This window comes from Gadus chalcogrammus, chromosome 9 (assembly GCF_026213295.1).
Source record: "Gadus chalcogrammus isolate NIFS_2021 chromosome 9, NIFS_Gcha_1.0, whole genome shotgun sequence".
NCBI lineage: Eukaryota > Metazoa > Chordata > Actinopteri > Gadiformes > Gadidae > Gadus > Gadus chalcogrammus.
The window spans coordinates 6,842,934-6,862,282 of NC_079420.1; the positions used below are offsets into that span (position 1 = coordinate 6,842,934).

At 48.4% G+C, this 19,349-nt stretch overlaps 1 protein-coding gene across 1 annotated transcript in view; it reads left to right on the forward strand.

Annotated features, from left to right (window-relative positions):
* LOC130388802 (A disintegrin and metalloproteinase with thrombospondin motifs 20) overlaps positions 1-19,349 on the forward strand; it is a 96,120-nt gene that overhangs the window by 15,255 nt on the left and 61,516 nt on the right. Inside the window, exons 5-11 of the mRNA XM_056598337.1 lie at positions 2,447-2,530; positions 3,149-3,273; positions 3,522-3,562; positions 3,965-4,070; positions 7,927-8,073; positions 12,326-12,467; positions 13,586-13,690. Of these exons, the coding sequence (XP_056454312.1) occupies positions 2,447-2,530; positions 3,149-3,273; positions 3,522-3,562; positions 3,965-4,070; positions 7,927-8,073; positions 12,326-12,467; positions 13,586-13,690 (750 nt within the window). The remainder of the gene's footprint in view (positions 1-2,446; positions 2,531-3,148; positions 3,274-3,521; positions 3,563-3,964; positions 4,071-7,926; positions 8,074-12,325; positions 12,468-13,585; positions 13,691-19,349) is intronic.

Here is a 19,349-nt window from a genome sequence, read left to right on the forward strand (position 1 = left end):
TTTATTGTTAGTTATTTATAATTTCCCATCTGGGATTAATAAATTAGAATTGTTCCCATCTTATCCTAATCTTATAGTCTTAGAAGTGGGTTGTAATAGTGCTTATATTGTGTGTAGTAAAAGTAGCATGATACTATCATTATTATGATTTATATTATTATTGCACGCACATGGAAGTGATTTTGAGAGTTGGATTTTGGCTACTCAATAGATCTGTGATCATGGTCTAGAATCTTGTTGCTTTATTTTCACTGATAATCCTGTTAGGGAACATTTTGTCATTATTCTGATAAGGAGAGTCCTAGTCCAAGTCATTTGTTTGTCCCAAAGCAACCAAAGTCTTTGTGCTGTTTTACTTAAATGCCATAACTTATGAAGTTCCCATATTGACTACAATCTTAGCATTATGATGAAAACGTCTGACTCAACCTAAACTTATGGTGAGGTCAATGTCAGAGAGAGAGAAAGGGAGGGAGGAAGGGAGAGAGAGAGAGAGAGAGCTTGCCTGACTGAGTAGGGGAGAGAGGGGAGGACAGACAGTGAGAGAGAGGGACAGAGGGAGAAGGGGAGAGAGGGGAGGACAGAGAGAGACAGAGAGGGAGAGAGGAAGTGATTAGGGGAGAGAGATGCAGACAGAGAGAGAAGGGGGAGCTTGAGGCAGAAAGTCAACCCCTTCACCAATCTTGATAGCCTTAAGAACTGTACCTTAGTCTCACAGTCGGGTGTCGTTTGTAAAAAGCGATTACCCGTGAAGCCAATCAGTCATTCAATTAAACCCTGTCCTCCACTAAGATTGACAGTATATGAAGAATGTTCAAATCATTTAATTTTAAAGTTTCCTAATACTGGCGGGGAAAATAAAATGTGCTACAGAGCGCTCCCCAGTATTTTGAGTGAACCATCCGGATCTTGGTCTGACCCATACATGTCAAAACGTACAGCCCACACAACACACACACCCCAACAAAACTCGCCGGTTAGGAGAATACATGACAACATTTGCGTATTTTACCCCTAAAATGACCACCCCTTGTGGTAATGTTTACGTGCTTATGAAAATTGTACACCTTTATCCATCCACAGGCGTCCACTACATACACGCACGCACGCACACACACAATCACTCACACACACACACACACACACACACACGCACACACACGCACACACACGCGCACGCACGCACGCACGCACGCACGCACGCACGCACGCACGCACGCACGCACGCACGCACGCACGCACGCACGCACGCACGCACGCACGCACGCACGCACGCACGCACGCACGCACGCACGCACGCACGCACGCACGCACGCACGCACGCACGCACGCACGCACGCACGCACGCACGCACGCACGCACGCACGCACACACGCACACACGCTACGCTCTCTCTTTCATAACTTGCAGACTTTAATCCATTGGAAGTGCCCACTATTCGACCAAATTAACAGGAATCACTTTTGAACGGAACAGGGAAGTCTGCCAAGCCTGGTCCAGCATCGCCATGGTTACCACATAACCCCCTGCCAGTCGGGGATCTGGGGAGGGGGGGGGGGGGGGGGGGCTTTCACGCAACACACTTTTAGGTCTCTGATATGAAGATGAGAATGATGTCATTTAAATTCACCCTACCAACAACACGTGTTGTAGGGTGAGAAAATGTGAACGTTTGTGTGGCGCGTGTGTGTGTGTGTGTGTGTGTGTGTTTGTATGTGTGTGTTTCCGTGCACTTGCATGCGTGTGCGCTCCTGCTGGGGACATTCCTGTGGGTTTCCAGAACTTGTAATTTGGTCCCTCACTGTGTGAGGCTGTTCCAGCTCAGACCAGGATCAAGGACCGACCTAAATGAATTCACACACTGGTGCACGAGGACGCACACAACATGTCCTTTAGACGCCGAGCTAGTAAAGGTAGCTGTGTCTTCTAGCCTCTCTCCTTCTCCGTGCAGACCTAATGAGCTGGGGGGCTAGTGTTTGTGGTGGGCTAATGAGGGTCTGTCAGAGGGTTCGGGTCATGCATGGCTCCAGGTATCCTGCTGACGTTTAGAGTCCAGTCAGTGGGCTCTGAAGAGGTCTTGCTGGATTGGATGAGTGAGCCATCAATAAGCTAGCGTAGAGAGGGAGGAGATTTTGTCACAAATTCCATGGTAAAAAAAAACATAATTTATGATGATATATGGTTTAACAAACAAAAAGCTTAATTGATAAGGGAAATGAACGTGGTAACTTAAAAAAAAAAAAGGCTGTTATAGTATGTTAACAAAAAACTTAAATTATGATAATACATGTTATTATCACATAGGTTTGTTGTTTCAACCAAACACCCTCGGTCATAAGTCCAGCCTTTCCAATCCAAACCACAGCTCCACAACCCTCAATGCGTGCCTTGTTACAGCCCGGCGGAGGTTTGCATTTCTTCTTGTGTGTGTGTTGTGTGATTACAGGTAGCAGCTGTGTACCGGGACCCCAGCGTAGGCAACCTCATCAACATTGTGATTGTCAAGCTCGTCATTATCCACAATGAACAGGTGAGCTCACCTGGGAACCCCCCCCCCCCCCTTCAGTGTGGTCGGGTTCTCTCCTAGCTCGCTGCCTGACGTCAGCGCAGGTGTCCCTATAGCTGGTGGTGGGTTTCATTTCCCTTCTGTCTCTGGGGAGGAGGCGGGGGGGGGGGGGGGAGGAGGACACAGAGCCTGCCTTGTACGGTCCTACGTCTCCGGAGAGGCCTGCTTTTCGAAAAGCGGAGAGGAGAAATGTTACAATGTGTTGATGGCTTCGCCACCTGCAAGCGGCCAAATGCTGACATGGCTCCCTGGCTTGAAAGTGGCGGATTTTCTTTTAATGTAGAATTATAGTACGGCATACATACTATAAAACACCTTAACGTCTGTTTTTCGATGGAGTGGTAGTGTGTAGGAGTCGGGGCGCGTCACTGTTAAGATGTTTTGTGTTCGGGTGGGTACTTTGCAATTGAAAAGTGGCGAGCATATGGATTTATTAGAATGTCTAGAACAAGGTCTAACATTTCCAGTGGGTGTCCTAAAGTGATTATCCCAGGTACTGAGTTAAAACGTTAAACTGAGTTAACCCTGCTGACCCTACGTCCCCAAGCTCGTCATCTTCCTCTTCTTCTCCCTCCATCGCAGGAAGGCCCAACGGTGAACTTCAACGCCGCCCAGACCCTCCACAACTTCTGCGTGTGGCAGCAGGCCCAGAATGTTCCTGACGACAGCCACCCGTCCCACCACGACACCGCCCTGCTCATCACCAGGTGACCCTCCAGCTCTCACTCCGTCACCCTCCGAGCTCACCCCCCCCCATCCATACACCAATAATACCCTCCCCTTACCCCTTACCCCTCGACCCACCATCCACGGATGTCTTGGATCCACCCCATGTGGAAGTAAGTCAAAAGAGAAGAAACACACAAGAGGAACATCATGCAGACACGTGTCCGCCTGGGTTTCGTCACCCCAGGGGAGGGATTCATGTGATTTGTGTTTTTGTCCTCTTTTTCAGGGAAGACATCTGCCGGGCAAAGGACAAATGCGACACATTAGGTGAACTATTCTTTTCCTCCTTTCATCGTCGCATAGTCTTTTGCCTCCAGTCAACCTCAATTGACTTTCCCCTCTGTGGCTCAAGGCTCATGCATTCTGCTCTTTTTTGTCAGCTAATAATATAATGGGGACAGAGCAGTGGGGACTAGGGGGCGACTGGCAGCCATGCTAATCTCTCTGACACGGCACACAAGTTGTGGGTTTGAATGATTTAATCACCTCCAGAACAGTGCTTTCTTATTCAACCAGTCCTATGATTCTGGTGTGTGTGTGTGTGTGTGTGTGTGTGTGTGTGTGTGTGTGTGTGTGTGTGTGTGTGTGTGTGTGTGTGTGTGTGTGTGTGTGTGTGTGTGTGTGTGTGTGTGTGTGTGTGTGTGTGTGTGTGTGTGTGTTAACCAACAGGACTCGCGGAGCTGGGCACCATGTGCGACCCGTTCCGGAGCTGCTCCATCAGCGAGGAGAACGGCCTCAGTGCCTCCTTCACCATCGCTCACGAGCTGGGCCATGTGTAAGTGTTGACATGGTACACACGCACGCACGCACACACACACACACAAATACACACACACACACACCGAAACCACCACCAACCCGTCCTACCACCACCACCAACCCTTCCTCATCCACATTTGCCCCCAACCCAACAAAGCCCTCTTATCAAGAAAACTTGAAGCTCGGGAGAAGCAGGTGCAAAACATAATGAAGTGATTTTCGTGTGTGTGTGTGTGTGTGTGTGTGTGTGTGTTTTTAATATCATGATGACCTTAATGCCTTACTGTATCGCCCCAGGAGAGTTAACCCTCTGGGTGTCGTAGCTCTGTCTGGAGCCACCAGCGGTTTTAGCCGCAAAAAACATGAAAAGACAACGCCAATGTGTTCTCTGATGTGGTTTCGAAGAAGATCGCTCGCATTCCCATGTTTTGAAGGTTGGTGTCGTCTGTAAGTAAACATGGTGTCAAAATTTGGCGTTTTTTTTTTAAATTTTTTTCTTTTCAAGTGGTTTAATCACCAGGAGCTAAGACATTAGCATTCAGGAGCTGAGCTCGCCCTAGCCCTGTTGCAGACGCTATCACTTTCAAAGAGAGATAACACCACCCCTGCATCAGTAAACACAGGCTTGTCAATCTGTGGTCGTAGCACACTGCGCAATAAGCCTGTGATGGCACTGTTAGCATGACGCAACTCTCCATCGAAAAGGGTTTCCAAGAGAATGTTGCCACAGAAATATACATTTTAAATAGATCATACGGTTTGACAGAATGAATGAATGAATGAATGAATGAATGACCTGCTTTGTGGACACAAAATAAAGTCACAACATATGAATCCTTAAAATCCTTTCCAAACACTGCTATTATAAACATCTAGATCCCCGTGTTCCGTTGACAGAATAGTGGACCCTTTGTAAATCAAAGCAGCACTTATGAAAATGACATCATCCTTTTTATTTAACCCTAACTCTTCAGTGGTACCGTACGAGTCGTTCTTTTGTTTTGTTGCTTTCTTTTCAGTTCCAACACGTTTCTTTCACATGTTGAAAGGTTCATTTGAAGTGGACCTCCTTTTTAGAAGATCTACACTCCTAATCCACTAAAGCGGATGTTGTACGACTCTTTTTTTCCCCAACTGTATGCTGTCATTCCTTTTTCTCCCCCGTTTGTTCCCTTTTTACCCTTTCTGGCTCCATCCCTCGCACCATGCGGGTGTCAAAGCGAGAGCCAGTTCTGCGTCTGGCTTTTTTCCTTTCTTTCCAAGTGGCCTGCCTGGTAAATGGGCCCAGTGTCACGGCCGGCACTGTGAGCCACTGGCTAAGAATGAGAGTAATTCTGCTTCCTACGCTGCCCCGCTCACACACTGCTCCAGTGAAGTGTTTGGACCGAGGCAGCAGCCGGCTAGCAGGAGAAAGGCCCTTCCTGGCCCAGGGAGAGTGGAAGGCCACCTCCCTCCCTTTCTGTCCAACCTCCCCCGCGTAGCACTGTTTCAGCGCCGCAGCACAAACAGAGCTGTACAGCCAGTTGGCTCCGCTTCTTGGCGTTGTTAATCGCCTGCGTTTCGACGGCGGGAGCGCTTGTGAGTGTTTAGCCCCTCTGGGGATGCCAGTGTCAGGTACTGGGAGCCGCATGTTTAGAGAAATAAAGACTCTGACTAATGGAAGGGAGGCCCTTCTCCGCTGACTGTTAGGAATATGTAATGTGTAATGGGTTTGGGGGGATTTGAGAGTGCGGCAGAGTCGTTAAGGTGTGAAAGGCAACACATCGTACATTGTCACGCCCCTCGCAATCAAAGGTCTTAGATTGTCTTAAGGCGTAATCCGCCTCCCACACACATTTTGTTACGACATTCGGGCCCATTGACAGCTTGGGAAGAAGGCTGCATTCCAAAACTTAATTGACGGCAAATTCCATTAAATCTCCCCTCCCGATTAGATTGACTTCTCGGGAGCGGCAAACGAGGCTATCGGGTTGCTGAAACTCAGACCGCTAGCGACAGTTTGCAAAGAAATACAACCCAGTGCGACTTAACTGTTTTATCGTGGCCTTTGTTTTTTTTAAATCCCCAATCAGTGGGTTGTATTCGATGTCCCTTAGTTGGAACTAGAGCTCTCACTCTCACTCCAGCAGTGCCGACGGCGGAGGTTCCCCCCCGGGCCTCACAGTACTGGCCGTTCCTCTTATTTACGATCGCAGGATATCCCGACGGCTTCGTCATGGTTCAGGCTCTGCTGAGCACCATGCTCATAGGGTAATTTACTGCATTTCAGGGAAGTTGTATCTGTTGTTTTTGTCATCGGGGGACCACCGTGTTCTCTATTTGAAGACATCAGTGCAGGAGGATTTTGACTGCAAAGCTGTTTTGACTGCAAAGCTGTTATTGTTGTTGTGGTGCTGGTGGTGGTCGGGGAAGAGAGATGTGTGTTGAGGGATGACAGTTAGTGATTATAAGTTTGTTTGAAGGCATCCGTCGATGCGGATTGGAAGTTTGCAGGTTTGCAATTGTTTTTGTCTCTTGTGTCAATAAAGCTTTTTTTCATGGATAGTCTTTAAAGCTTTTCCTCATGGAGGTGGTATTGTTGTTACATTTTTTACCTCATTTCTGCATGAAATAATTGTGCTTATTTCTGTATCAGAACATGCAACCTATCCGATTACTTATCATGTTCCTGTCTAGATGTTACCTCCACCGTCGTGGTTCTGCACCTATCTGGGGTCAGTTTAGTGAGTGTATTAGTAGCTCTCCCCCATCAGAAGGACTGAGTAGTGCAGGTTGTAATTAGGCTGGGGCTGAACCAATCTCTGCCTCAGGGCCTCACGTAGGGTCGACACATGCCAGTTCTGATGGACCTTGTTTATGTTGTGGTCCTGTCATGACCCTTAGCCCACCTCCCCCCTCACCCCCCTTGCCTGAAGCTCTGCCCTTTAAACACTACACAAACTATACCACGTGTGTGTGTATTTCTATTCCCTGCAGGAGTCTGTGATCCACCCGTTTCTCCCCATGTATCATATGCCAAACCGCAGCTCAGAGCCATACATCTGCAATGATAAAGCTCCATTCTGCACATAGACATAGTCTTCTGTACTTGCTGTTCATCTGGGAAGAATACACTGATGTGCATCTGGGAAAGCGAGTACTTTGGTTGCTCTAGCATGTTTTTTACATCGCAGCTCCATATGGGTCTCTGAGCACATGCTCCCTCCCTCCCCCCCCTCCCTGACTCCCCCTCTCCCTCCACCACTCCCTCCCTCAGCGTTAAGCCCTGAGAAAATGTGAGCCGGTGACCTCTGACCTCCTGGAGGTGAGCCAGAGGTGGGTCTCACTATATTGGCGGGATGATGGAGAGAATATGCTGGTCAGTTTGATTCATCAGGCGGTCTTTAACGTATTATCCTCTCATAGCGGTCGGGTTAAGCTCATCTGAACCCTGTTGAGGCGAGGAATCGCAGAGTTGCGGACGCAGTTCGCACTTGATGTTGTACATGTGTCCGTGGATGAACCTTTTTTCCTGTGGCTCTGTGTGTGTTTCTTGTGTGTGTGTCTGTTCTGTGTGGTTTGTGTGTGTTCCATTATTGTGTGTGTGCTTAAATTCTGCTTTTCATGCAGTTTGGCGCCTGCATCTGTGCGTGCTGGTCATCCAAAGGGGTTGGTCCGGTTTAATCCCTTGTTAAAATTGGCAGATTATAAACCCCTTGACACTTATCCTGCTCACTATGACTGATCCACTAAGCAGCTCGTAACACTTTGTGTGTGTGTGTTCCTTCTTCTCTCTCTCTCTCTCTCTCTCTCTCTCTCTCTTACTCACTCACTCAGTCACTCACACTCTCTTTCTCTCTCTCCCCCCTACAATGTGTATGTCTCTGGTCCAGGTTCAACATGCCCCATGATGACAACCCAAAGTGCAAGGAGGCGGGCGTCAAGCACCAGTTCCACGTCATGGCGCCCACGCTCAACTACGACACCAGCCCTTGGTTCTGGTCCAAGTGCAGCCGCAAGTACATCACAGAGTTTCTGGAGTAGGTACCTGGAGCAGAACCTCTGCCTCTGTTCACAAATGTATCTCATGTTCATGAGTAAGGGCAAAAAGAAGGCAGATAAGAAGACAAGCACAAATGAGGAAAGTCACACTCCCAACACGTCTGAACCAATTGAACAAGATGCTTTTGAATCGGAAGTGAGCGGTGCAGACGTTTATTCAGTAAGCGAGAATGTGCCTACTTGCTGAAAGAAAGGGAATTTCCAAAGAAAACACTTGCATCATCTTCATGACGCCAGCTTCTCTGTACTGACGGAAGAGAGAAAAGTGGCGGCCTAATTCAATCGCGATCCTCCGTCCTGCCATGTGGACGCCTGCTCCACGGCGCCGTTTGTTTATCCGCGGTTCTTCCACCTACGAGCCAAGGCACTCTGTTCTCGCGCAGCTCCATGTATATAGGTCAACTCAGTGTAAACTATGTTGAGTTGTTATTGCCCCGGAGCTGAGACACTATTTCCTGTTTGAATCCAGGGGTCCTCCACAGCTGACCTGAGCGACTGAACCCACCACCACTCAACCCTCACACACCCACAGCCTCCCCTCGTCTCTCTCTCTCACTGAAAGAGCCTGACTCTCTGTCTCGGTCTCTCGGTCTCTCGGTCTCTCGGTCTCTCTCTCTCTCTCTCTCTCTCTCTCTCTCTCTGTCTCTCTCTCTCTCTCCTCTCTCTCTCTCTCTCTCTCTCTCTCTCTCTCTCTCTCTCTCTCTCTCTCTCTCTCTCTCTCTCTCTCTCTCTCTCTCTCTCTCTCGCTGTCTCTCTCTCTCTCACTCTCTCGCTGTCTCTTTGTCTCTCTCTATCTGTCTCTGTCCCTCAATGGTTGGCAAACAGTCATTAAAGTCAGTGCCGTGCCTTCGCTCGCCAGAATCTGTAACGCAGGGCAACCCCGCCGTGCACCCTCTTCAGAACGCTGCCGAGGAACATGGACCCCAGGGAAGGACTTCCCTTTTGAGATGGCGAAATGTCAGATCTAATTAAATCTTCCCTTGACTTGACCCTGTGATCTCTCACACCCGCGCCCCAACACCATCCCCAAAAGCGACCCCCCCCCCCCCCGGCACCACTCACGCTCTCTCCCTACTCCCATCCTCTGTTGATTGTGGAGGCCTCCACAATGAGGTGCGTTGTTGCCCAGATGCATCCTGGGAGCAGCAGCGGCGCCAGGCATCGCCTCTCGTTGGGGCTTTAAGGTTACGCGTCGCATACTTTCCGATGACGACTACGACCCGATGAGCTCGGCCAGTGGGGGGGAAATCGGCGTCTCCTTGAATCTTGTCATTATCCGCGGTCTGCTTTGTATTAACAGTGGTGGCCTCGTGTGCGAGGGGGAGATGTTTTGTAATGTGTGGCTAATCCAATCCCGGGATGACTGGGACCTTATTTTTAATTGAGGCGTAGCGATGTTGATGGACAACGCATGTACAGAAGGAGTTGCAGGGTTTTACTGGGTGGGAGCCGATTCGCTAACCGTAGCTTTAGGAAGAACGTACAAAGCCCTTTGAATGTCGGAACATGCTGGGGATTTGTGAAATAAACAGAGCGATCAATCCGTCACACATGCCACCATTCATCAGAATCAGATCTTCTTCTCATCCAAGCATTCACATCTTGGAACCATTTCGGGCCATTCTGATATATTTGATATCAAAATGTGTTCTTTCAATTACCCTTCAAGTAATCTGTTCCCTATGGGAGTAAAAAGATTGTTTTTGGTTGCCGCCTCAAGCAGGGAGCTTCAGTGGGGAGAAGAGGGCTCTTGAGAGTGTAGCAATTGTTTAGTTTGAAGTTTTTGTCTCCCAAGGAAACAATGAGAAACGCACCAGCCAGGTAGCCAGCCCCTACTTCTGGAGGCTAGGGCTGACCCGGTCAAGTATATCTCTGATCGGGCTGCCCATTCTCCCCAGAGAGTACTCAAGCCAATGCCTGCTCCACTGGCAACTTGGGTGCCTGACCCTCATCTTCAATCGACACACCTTCCCTTTTCAGAAAGCCGTCGTGTCCCTCTCCTCCACCTCCTTCACCTCCTCCTCTGCCTCCTCTTCCTCTGCTCCTTCTCAACCACCGCCACTACCACCACCGCCTATCCTATGATCTCAGTATCGGTGTAATAATGTGAAAAAAGCTCTCACACTTGAAAAGTTGATGAAAAGCGTCCTGCCTTTGTGTGATGTGAATTTGTCAGAACCGCGACATAAAGAGACCATTCATTCGCTACCTTGGCCTCCCGCCAAAAGGATTTAAGCCACAGAAACCCTAATATAAAATAAAATGAAAATCCTGACTGCCACCACCCCACTAATTGTGCGTGGATTGGGTGTTAAAAGCCACATAATCATTAGTAGTTACCGATCCCTATCATTTTCCAATGCGATGCCAAGGCCCGCAGCTCACAACCGACTATACCCTCATAAATCAGTGCTACACAGCCCGAGAAATGTCAATGTTGCATAACATCATTTTTTTTTCAACTAAATGGTACCACAGCTGGTACAATTGGTACTCCTTGTGTTTTATTTGCATCCGAAACCCTTAACAAACCTTAAAAGGTCAGTTAGAAATGCCCTGAAACGTCCTTTTGAAATTTATGTCGCTTGCGCAGTTTTTTTACTATTTCTGTGTTGGCTCAACCAATCAGCATTTGCTTGACGCACACTCCTGTAGCTTAGAAGCGGTCTTGTTAAGAAGTTGGAAGTCCCATTCCCCCAAAACACCTTCCTTTTGTTTCTTTGCACCACAGCATACTGCCATCTTACGGCAAATTCCACCATCAGTGGTAAAACATGGCCGCTCCTTCCCCTTTATCATTGCACAAACTCGCATCTTCGTAGATAAATCCACTTTAAAGAAGTCTCAGTAGTCTACCGAACGTTTCCACGTGTGGAGTCTTCTCCGTTGGCCAAGCCGTTTTCACCCCCGGGTCTCTAAATACCCAAACGGGGGAGAGAAAGGGGGTGAGGGAAAAGGGGGTGTATCTCCACAATATTGAAAAAAACAACCGCATTCTCCTTTGCCGTCCCATCTGTCCTGGATTTAATAATGCTGCCATCAGGTTGGCCCTGCTCTGTACTTGATGAGACAGATGACCAGCTGGTGAGAGACGCTCCGTGTATGGGACTGTCTTTATGATGGCTCCACGGGCGAGTTCACTCCTTTCAACGACTGCGTCTCTCCTGCACCAGGTTCACGGCCCCTATAGCATATTTCCCAACGTCCCTGGCACTTTTTTGAGCGCCATTTTTTTCTCTCTCATCCTAAAAAAAAGAGAAAACACAACAAGCGGAGGAGGTATAAGATGAAAAGATCTGAAAGACATTGACTGTACCTGATGACAGGTAATTACGGCCCTTCGCAACATCCACTGACACTGTATGGAACAGGTGTTTTGTTGCTGCCCTATCCCATGCAGAATTTGTTGAAGTGGCGCAGACATGTGTAAATGAACATCTATACATGTCTTATCCCTCGGTTTCCTTTTTGGCGAGGCAAAGGCAAATAAAACAAGACTTGAAGACTAGACTAATGGTGTTTGACTGGGCTTTGTGTGGGATTTGTTTTAAAGCTCACCCAAGCTATCTGTGCATACATTCAATCCAGCTGTGCTTTTGTTGTCTCCGTCAGGATGTCTGGAGGTTGGGTGCGGCCGATAGACCTGTACAATGTTTCATTATGGTCTAAGATGGCTTCAGATTGATGTAATATAATCAGGGCTTCTTTATGGCTCATGAAGCGCTTGTTTCCTTTCTGAACGGAGAAACAAAAACACGGCTATTGAGGTACAAACACACAGGTCAACATGTAGATCCATCCGTCTGCGTGAACGGTGGGTTATGTTGACGTTCTGGCAATTGGCTCACCTATCACTGACATTACCTGAAAAGAAACCTTGAAAGGAAATGGCATCATTTTTGTTGTTGTCAGCTTTGTGGACCACCCACATAAAGAAGATCAGATAACACACGATGGCAAGCAGTTACTAGCAGGTTTATAAACAAGTAGACCACTAATGGTAAACCACCAACTGTTGAAAAAATACAAGGCCCCTACCCAGCTAAATGATACGGTCTCTACTTAGCCTGTATACTTACATTGATCAATTATAGAACAGTTATTATACACAGAATTGTATGTATTTCTAAAATAACTCTCCCAATGGTACTGATAGCCTGTTTGAATCATGACGGTGTACGTTTTCCTCGCTTTAAAATAACAAATCTTCTTTCTTTCCTCTTCATTCAGCACTGGATATGGGGAGTGTCTGCTGGACGAGCCCACAGCTAGGAAGTACGAGATGCCCACTCTTCTTCCCGGTCAACTCTACAACGCCAACAAACAGTGTGAACTGATGTTCGGACCTGGTTCCCAAGTTTGCCCATACATGGTAAGTGGGTCAAAGCGAGATTAAAAAAGGCAGAATCCAATGATGATGAGCCACCATGACTCTGTCCTCTCCAGGACATATTTCTGATAGTAATATTTACCATTTAGCAGACATTTGTCTCCAAAGCAGTCATTAAAAGAGCAGTAGGCCATATTTCTGTCAATGAAGTTTATAAATACGGTAAGAAAGGTGCTCATACACCATCTGGTGTCTGTGTAGTATGTATCAGACGAGTCGGGATAAATGGGATCGGATCAACATGGAACCTCCTCACAGGCCCATCCAAACCCTGGTACATTCCCTTGGGGGAAGGGGTTCGGAGTACTCAGGGTTTCACCTACTTTCATCCCACTCTTGAACGACGGCGTGTAGTGTACACACGGCACTTCCTGAGTGTTTGATCCCAGCACGTTCAGACTCTTTGTATGACTCGCCATAACCACACGTCAAAGCCCTCCTCTTAACTCATGTGGCTCTTCCACCGCCATGGGCCTGTAATGATGAAGTCACACACATTACCTGCTGCTTTTAATCAGTACTCCTTTTCAACACGAACCAGGGGGGGGCATCATTTTTATAAGTAAATTAGCTTTGTTCTGCTTTAATGAGCTGTCTCGCTGGACGCATTGTTGAACATCCCCGACACAAAACAAAGAGAAGAAGGAGAAAAGGAGCCCCCCTTGTTAGTTGTGGTCGCCGCCCTTCGTTGGCCCCTCGCCAGCAAACTGTTAGGGTAACGTGCGGCTAACCCCGTTAGCGCTCGTAATGGCGGTCCAGGTGGCTGTTAATGCTGGTGTCTGGATTTCTGACGGCTTTCAGGTCGGTTACACACTCGATTTACAGTCGACGTTAAAATGACTGTACCTGGGTCTGTACCCGGTGAAGATGAGGTCACTTCAGGCCTGGCTCAATGATGAATGTTAAAAAAAAAACGTTTTTATCCCCTGTGTATGTATTCATAATAACTTCTGAAGCTGTCTTAGATTACATTTCTCAGTCGGCTACTCATCCAGCAGAATGCAGCTGGGATGTCAGTCCTTGCCATTACCGCACTATCCTGCCCCCTAATGCCATGTCATGTATAACGTGGATGCTTATCACTTTAACCTATTCAACAGATACAATGCAAGAGGCTGTGGTGCACGAGTGCAGAGGGGGACCACAAAGGGTGTCGGACACAACACATGCCCCCGGCCGACGGCACGGAGTGTGGGGACGAAATGGTAAGAAACAGACCCGAGCTATCATGGTCCTCTGCTGGTGCTGAGACACAGTTATATGTATGCGCTTACTTTGAAATGAAATGGACTGCTTCCTATGTCTGCTGTGCCAACCGAGGAAAGACCCTTCCTCCAGGGTTAATTCTTTCCCCCTTGTGGCTTTGGGGGTTTTCTTTTTTTCTGTGGTCCTCTATACTCATAAAAAAGACTTAGACAGACCAGGAAAGCCAAGAGGACATTGAATCTTTATGAGCATACAAATCGTCAGCTGAATGGGGGCTTGAACTGCCCTAAAAGCGTCAAATAAAAACGTTTAATAAAGTCTCAAACTGGGATATTAACATTATTAGTGAATTGTACTTTCACGTAACATTTAAAACAGCAGTGCATAGCAAACACATATTTTCAGTACAGTGACAACTGAAAACAATGATGTTGTTGAAAGTGTCTGCCGTTGGCGATCATATATATATTTATTAAAAAAACAACTTTATTTAACCGAACCAAGAGCAACAAAAGGAATATTCCCTGATTTACATTTTGCCTAATTTAATCTGAATCCTCAGGCCCAATCAAAAGTCGGCTGATTGTCAAATCCTAACTGATATATTATGAAATATTTTCAGATGAACAATTCACCACTTGACTTTTTCTTTTGTACAGGGTTTCCCTGTACAAAGAAACAGGTTAGATCTGGTCTGATTGCGTGCGTTATTCACGTCCGATCCTGACAAAACCTGCATCTGTGTCAGAGATCACATAACAAAAACCCAGCAAACTGCAGACAGAACACTGAGACACACCTCACGTGGATGCCTTTGAATCCTGCAGCCCCCCCCACCACCACAACCCCCTTCCCCCCCTCACCATCCCCTATATAGTTCACGAGTCAGTATACATGCATTTCTCCAGACTGTCTGCATTCTGGCCCCGGCTACCCATGTAAAGGCGGTCAGGTGATGGCTACGGATGGCAACCTGAGGCTTTGAGACCCCCCGCCTCCAGCCCTTGTTACCCCCCCCCCCCCCACACTTAACCCCCCCCCCCCCCCTATTAGCCTTCCTGTTCTCCTCGCTCCAGGATGCTATGCTAATTAGTGCTAAGACAGCGGGTCAACCTCTGACGATGCCGCCGGCAGGAGAGGGGGGGGGGGGGGGGGGGTAGGGGGTATTGAAAGCAAAGGCGGAGATCAGGTTAGAGAGAGGGGATCTTGAGAGGGGAAGAAAAAAAAAGAATTGGGGGGGGGGGGGGATGGGGGGGTCTCTTTGAAAGAGGACGCCGGCCTGCGTTCACAGTTGAGTCACCTTGCGGTGAACCCGTGACCCTAAAACCTCTTCAAGAGGTGGTGCCCGGGTCACCGGTCAGGGCGTAGAGGAGCTCCGAGCTGGGCCGGCCTGACCCGTCACACAAAAGACCTCACATCAGTGATCCTGCTGAGCTGATGGAGGGGGGGGGGGGGGGAGGAGGGAGCAGGGGGGGGGGGGGGGGGAGGAGGGAGAGGAGCTCTGAGACGATTGAACTCAACGAAGTCTGGGCGAAGGAGTGTATTGTATATGGTGGTGGCCGTGTTTAAATGTGTGTGTGCGTTCTCAGAGGAAGATGAGAGAGACGGGGCGGCGGTGGTAGGGGGGGGGGGGGGTAGAGAAAGAGAGAGAGAGGCCCTCCTCGATTTGTCTTTGTGGACCTTCTAACCTCAGGGAGTGTTTTTACATACCGGGTTCAAACAAACTGCATCCTTCACCGGTCACGCTCCGGCCCTCGCTCTGCAGGTTAGACGGTTCTGCCATCGGCCTCCTCCTGGTCCAAGTGAGAGAGGTTAACCGGGGATAAGCGACACCTTAATCCAACCACGACGGCGGCCACATTGACTCACAGTACAGTCATGGCCCTTGGACTGCAGTTCCCATGAAACTCACACATCGTGAATCTCACGTCATTAACTGGCCGTCCCAGGGAGAGAAAGGGAGAGAGAGTGAGGGAGAGTACAGCGAGATTGGTTGTAGCATTCCTGGCCGGTTGTTAAAAAGTACCTTAATTAACTTGGGCTATGGTAGGAGATTATGAGAGCAAATATTATCGTGGGTAGTAATGTGTCAGGTTTGATGGAACTGGTAAGGTTATACAATGCATTCTTGGCCTCGTAGGTACACATTGATTTTTTCCAAAATTGACTTTTGGGTACCTTGCTCAGAAACTTGGAGCATGACCATGATGGGAATTGTACCAGACCCACACAGCCTCCTTCTCCTTCTCATCCACCTCCTTCTCAACCAACTGCTCCTTCTCCTACATGGGCAGTTTCACGACTCTGAGAGAGAGAGACGGAACCCTTATTACGCATCACAACAGGAAACAGCTCTTCCCTTCTCTCATTGGTTCACGTATAAAGCCTTGAGCTGTTGGGGGGGGCTCTATATTTTTAATCCATATCACTTTCAATCCTTCTGATCTTTCAGTTCGATTCAATCCCCCTTTCTTGAGCTTTCTTCTCTTTTGCGGCTTTTCCTCTATTCATGTGTACCTTTCTGCATTAACACGAGTGTGTCATCTTCTCCAAGCATCTCTCTCTCTATCTCTCTCTCCATCTCTCTCTCTTCTCTACTTCCTGCCATCGGCCCGACAGACCCACGTCATCAGACATAAGTCTTCCACCTATCTCGGAATCTTTGCAGCAGAGAGTCATGAGGTTCGGGTCGGTGTTTAAGATGGGGCGCGGTCGGGGGCCGGGTCCCGGCCTCAGAGGTGTGCGGCCGGCCCTCCAGTGCTCTCTGTCAGACCCTGAGGAGGGGGATTAAGAGCAAGGCCTCTGCGCAAGGGGAAGCTAACTAGCCATGGGGCTGCCTCCTTAGGAACCGGAGCTGACCCGGTCTATAAGGGCCTGATCCGCCGTAGTCTGACAGGGATGTCAACGCACTACCGTGGACGCTTCGACCCTTCCTAGGAATAGTTGTGTCCAAGATGCTAAAGGTGGTCACATGACCACCAAGTCCCCGACAGCAGGCCAGGGGGCCGTACCTGTTGGTAGTAGTTGTCTGTTGTTGTTGTTGTTGTTGTCGTCGTAGGTTAGTGTATGTGTCGGCACATGTCGAATCCGTGTCTGATGGGGCAGTGTGCATGCGTATTAAGAATAGTTTTTTGAAGGGCAAAAAAAAACAACCTACCCCTCTCTTCTCCATCCCTAACCCCGTCATCTCTCTTTCTTTTGTTGGTGTTTTTTTTTGTTGAAGCGTAGTTGTTACTTCATCACAGTCACGGAGGGAGTGGAAATAGGAAGCTGTTTGTAAACAACTCTGGTAAATAGGCCACTGGGCACCGATTGGAAAGGTTCATAATCGGTTCTCTCTCTCTCTCTCTCTCTCTCTCTCTCTCTCTCTCTCTCTCTCTCTCTCTCTCTCTCTCTCTCTCTCTCTCTCTCTCTCTCTCTCTCTCTCCCTCTCCCTCTCCCAGGGCCCCCTCGTGGGGCGCTGGAGTGAGTAATTCGGTCACATCGCTCTCTGCGGCGCGTCTGTCATCTGGCCTGGTGGGGCGTGAACTAACGAGGGCATCCCTCCCCTTGTTGTCTATAAATACCGCCACCACCCCCACTGACCTGTCCCCCATCAGCCCCACACTTCTCCCCTTTCTTCTCCTCCTCTCTCTCTCTCTCTCTCTCTCTCTCTCTCTCTCTCTCTCTCTCTCTCTCTCTCTCTCTCTCTCTCTCTCTCTCTCTCTCCAGGCCATGGAAGGATGGGGTGTGTGTGTGTGTGTGTGCACTTGTGTGTGCACTCTTGGAAGTTTCTTTGTGCACAATTGTCTGCGCACAATCTCAATGAAAGTGAAGTCTATGCACAATTTTGTGTGCGATTGCAACTAGACTGGTGTGACTATAACCGTTTAATGTGGATGTTGTACCGGAGGAAATGTGTGTGTTTATGTGTGTGTGACATTCACACACATGTGAGGGGCCAGTCAGATGGGTCAGGAGCCCGCCAAGTCAAAGTGTGTGTGTGTGTGTTTGTGCATGTGTGTGTGTGTGTGCGTGTGTTTGTGTGTGTGTTGACAGGGTTCTTTGAGCTGTGCTCCTAAACAAGGGATAAAAAGAGAGAGAGAGGGCTTTCATAAAAACATCCCCATTTGGCCCATTTATACACAAACTGGGATATTACCTCCTGTGAGTAGTCACATGTCTAGGTTTGCTTTCAAGGCACTCTGTTTTTGGCAGCCTCATTAAATGACTGAATAATACCCATGAGCAGAGATCACTGTTTTAAAGATTTCCTTTCCAGAACATTCCTCCTTGCTTCTGGCCAATTAGAGGGAAGAAGAGAAAGAGATAGAGAAGCCTTGAACAACGGAGCCAGGACAGATCTGGAGTCTGTTGGCAGGCTGACAGGACTGCTGTGTGTGTGTGTGTGTGTGTGTCTGTATGTGTGTGCGCATGTGTGTACATGCGTGTTTGCCCCTGCTCTCCGGAACTGTGCATTGTGAGAAAGGTATCGGTCTCCCTCCTGGCTAATCTCAGTATATTTGCAGGATGTTGCCACTTTGATTCGCCGTCATCGCAGGCGTATTGGGTGGATTCAGGGGCTATAACAAGAGGGGTGTTGTTACAGCGTTCACACAGACGCCAGCGGTATGACACGTCCGCACGCACGTGGATCTATCATTCAGAACAGGCCTAGTGGAGTGGATGATGAGAACCAGGAATGGGCGGCATTTTTCGAATGATCACAGAAGGGATGTGTGAGAGACATAAACGAACGAGGGGCTAATTGACACTCCCTGCTCATCGTCTGGCTTTTCATCGGACACCTGCGGTCCAGCCAATCACGTCATCTGGTGGAGACGCCATTGTAAGCTACTTGTGTGTGTGTGTGTGTGTGTGTGTGTGTGTGTGTGTGTGTGTGTGTGTGTGTGTGTGTGTGTCAAAAATGGCCCAGACTACCCATCCCCTTACTAATGCCAACCTGCAGCTGTAGAGAGACATGGTAGAAGCTAGTTGGAGGGGGAGAGGGGAGAGGAAGAGGGAAAGGCCAAAGATGAGGAGGAAGGCGGGAGTACAGTAAAGGACATGGAAGAAGCGGGAAGGAGAGGAAGGCGGGAGTACAGTAAAGGACATGGAAGAAGCGGGAAGGAGAGGTAGTTCAGTTTCCTCGTTTAAAGGTCTATCCAGCCACCTGTTGTTTAGGTGTTGCTTCACTTCCTACCTTCTCTCTATGGCCTGCGTTGCTTTAACTATAGGGGCAGAAACAGAGGTGACTGGCTCAGAGTAAAACAAATAATTGTTTTTTCTATTTTTATTAAGTATTCACAGTGTATTTGTTGTACCTATTCGTTTATTCTAGGGGTCGGGTATTATTTTTATTTAGCGGCCCATGGCTCGATCTCTGAGCGGTAAAAGGATTTCAAAATGTTCAGACTTATAGGTATCTTAGGTCTCAAAAAAAGTTTGGTGCCGCAATTCCTATTCCGGGCGCTATAACTTCCGGTTAAAGTTAAACACTTATCCCCGCTCTGCAGCTTGAGGAACCTGGGAGACGATAGGTAGGACGTTCATGGTGTGTTCCTGAATCCTCGGACGCCAGCCTTCCGAGTTGCACGTTTGACGTCGCTTCCGGAGCATTCATAGCGTTCCTGTTCGTCTTTGTGATTGTGGCATGAAATTGGCTAGTCGTTGTTTATT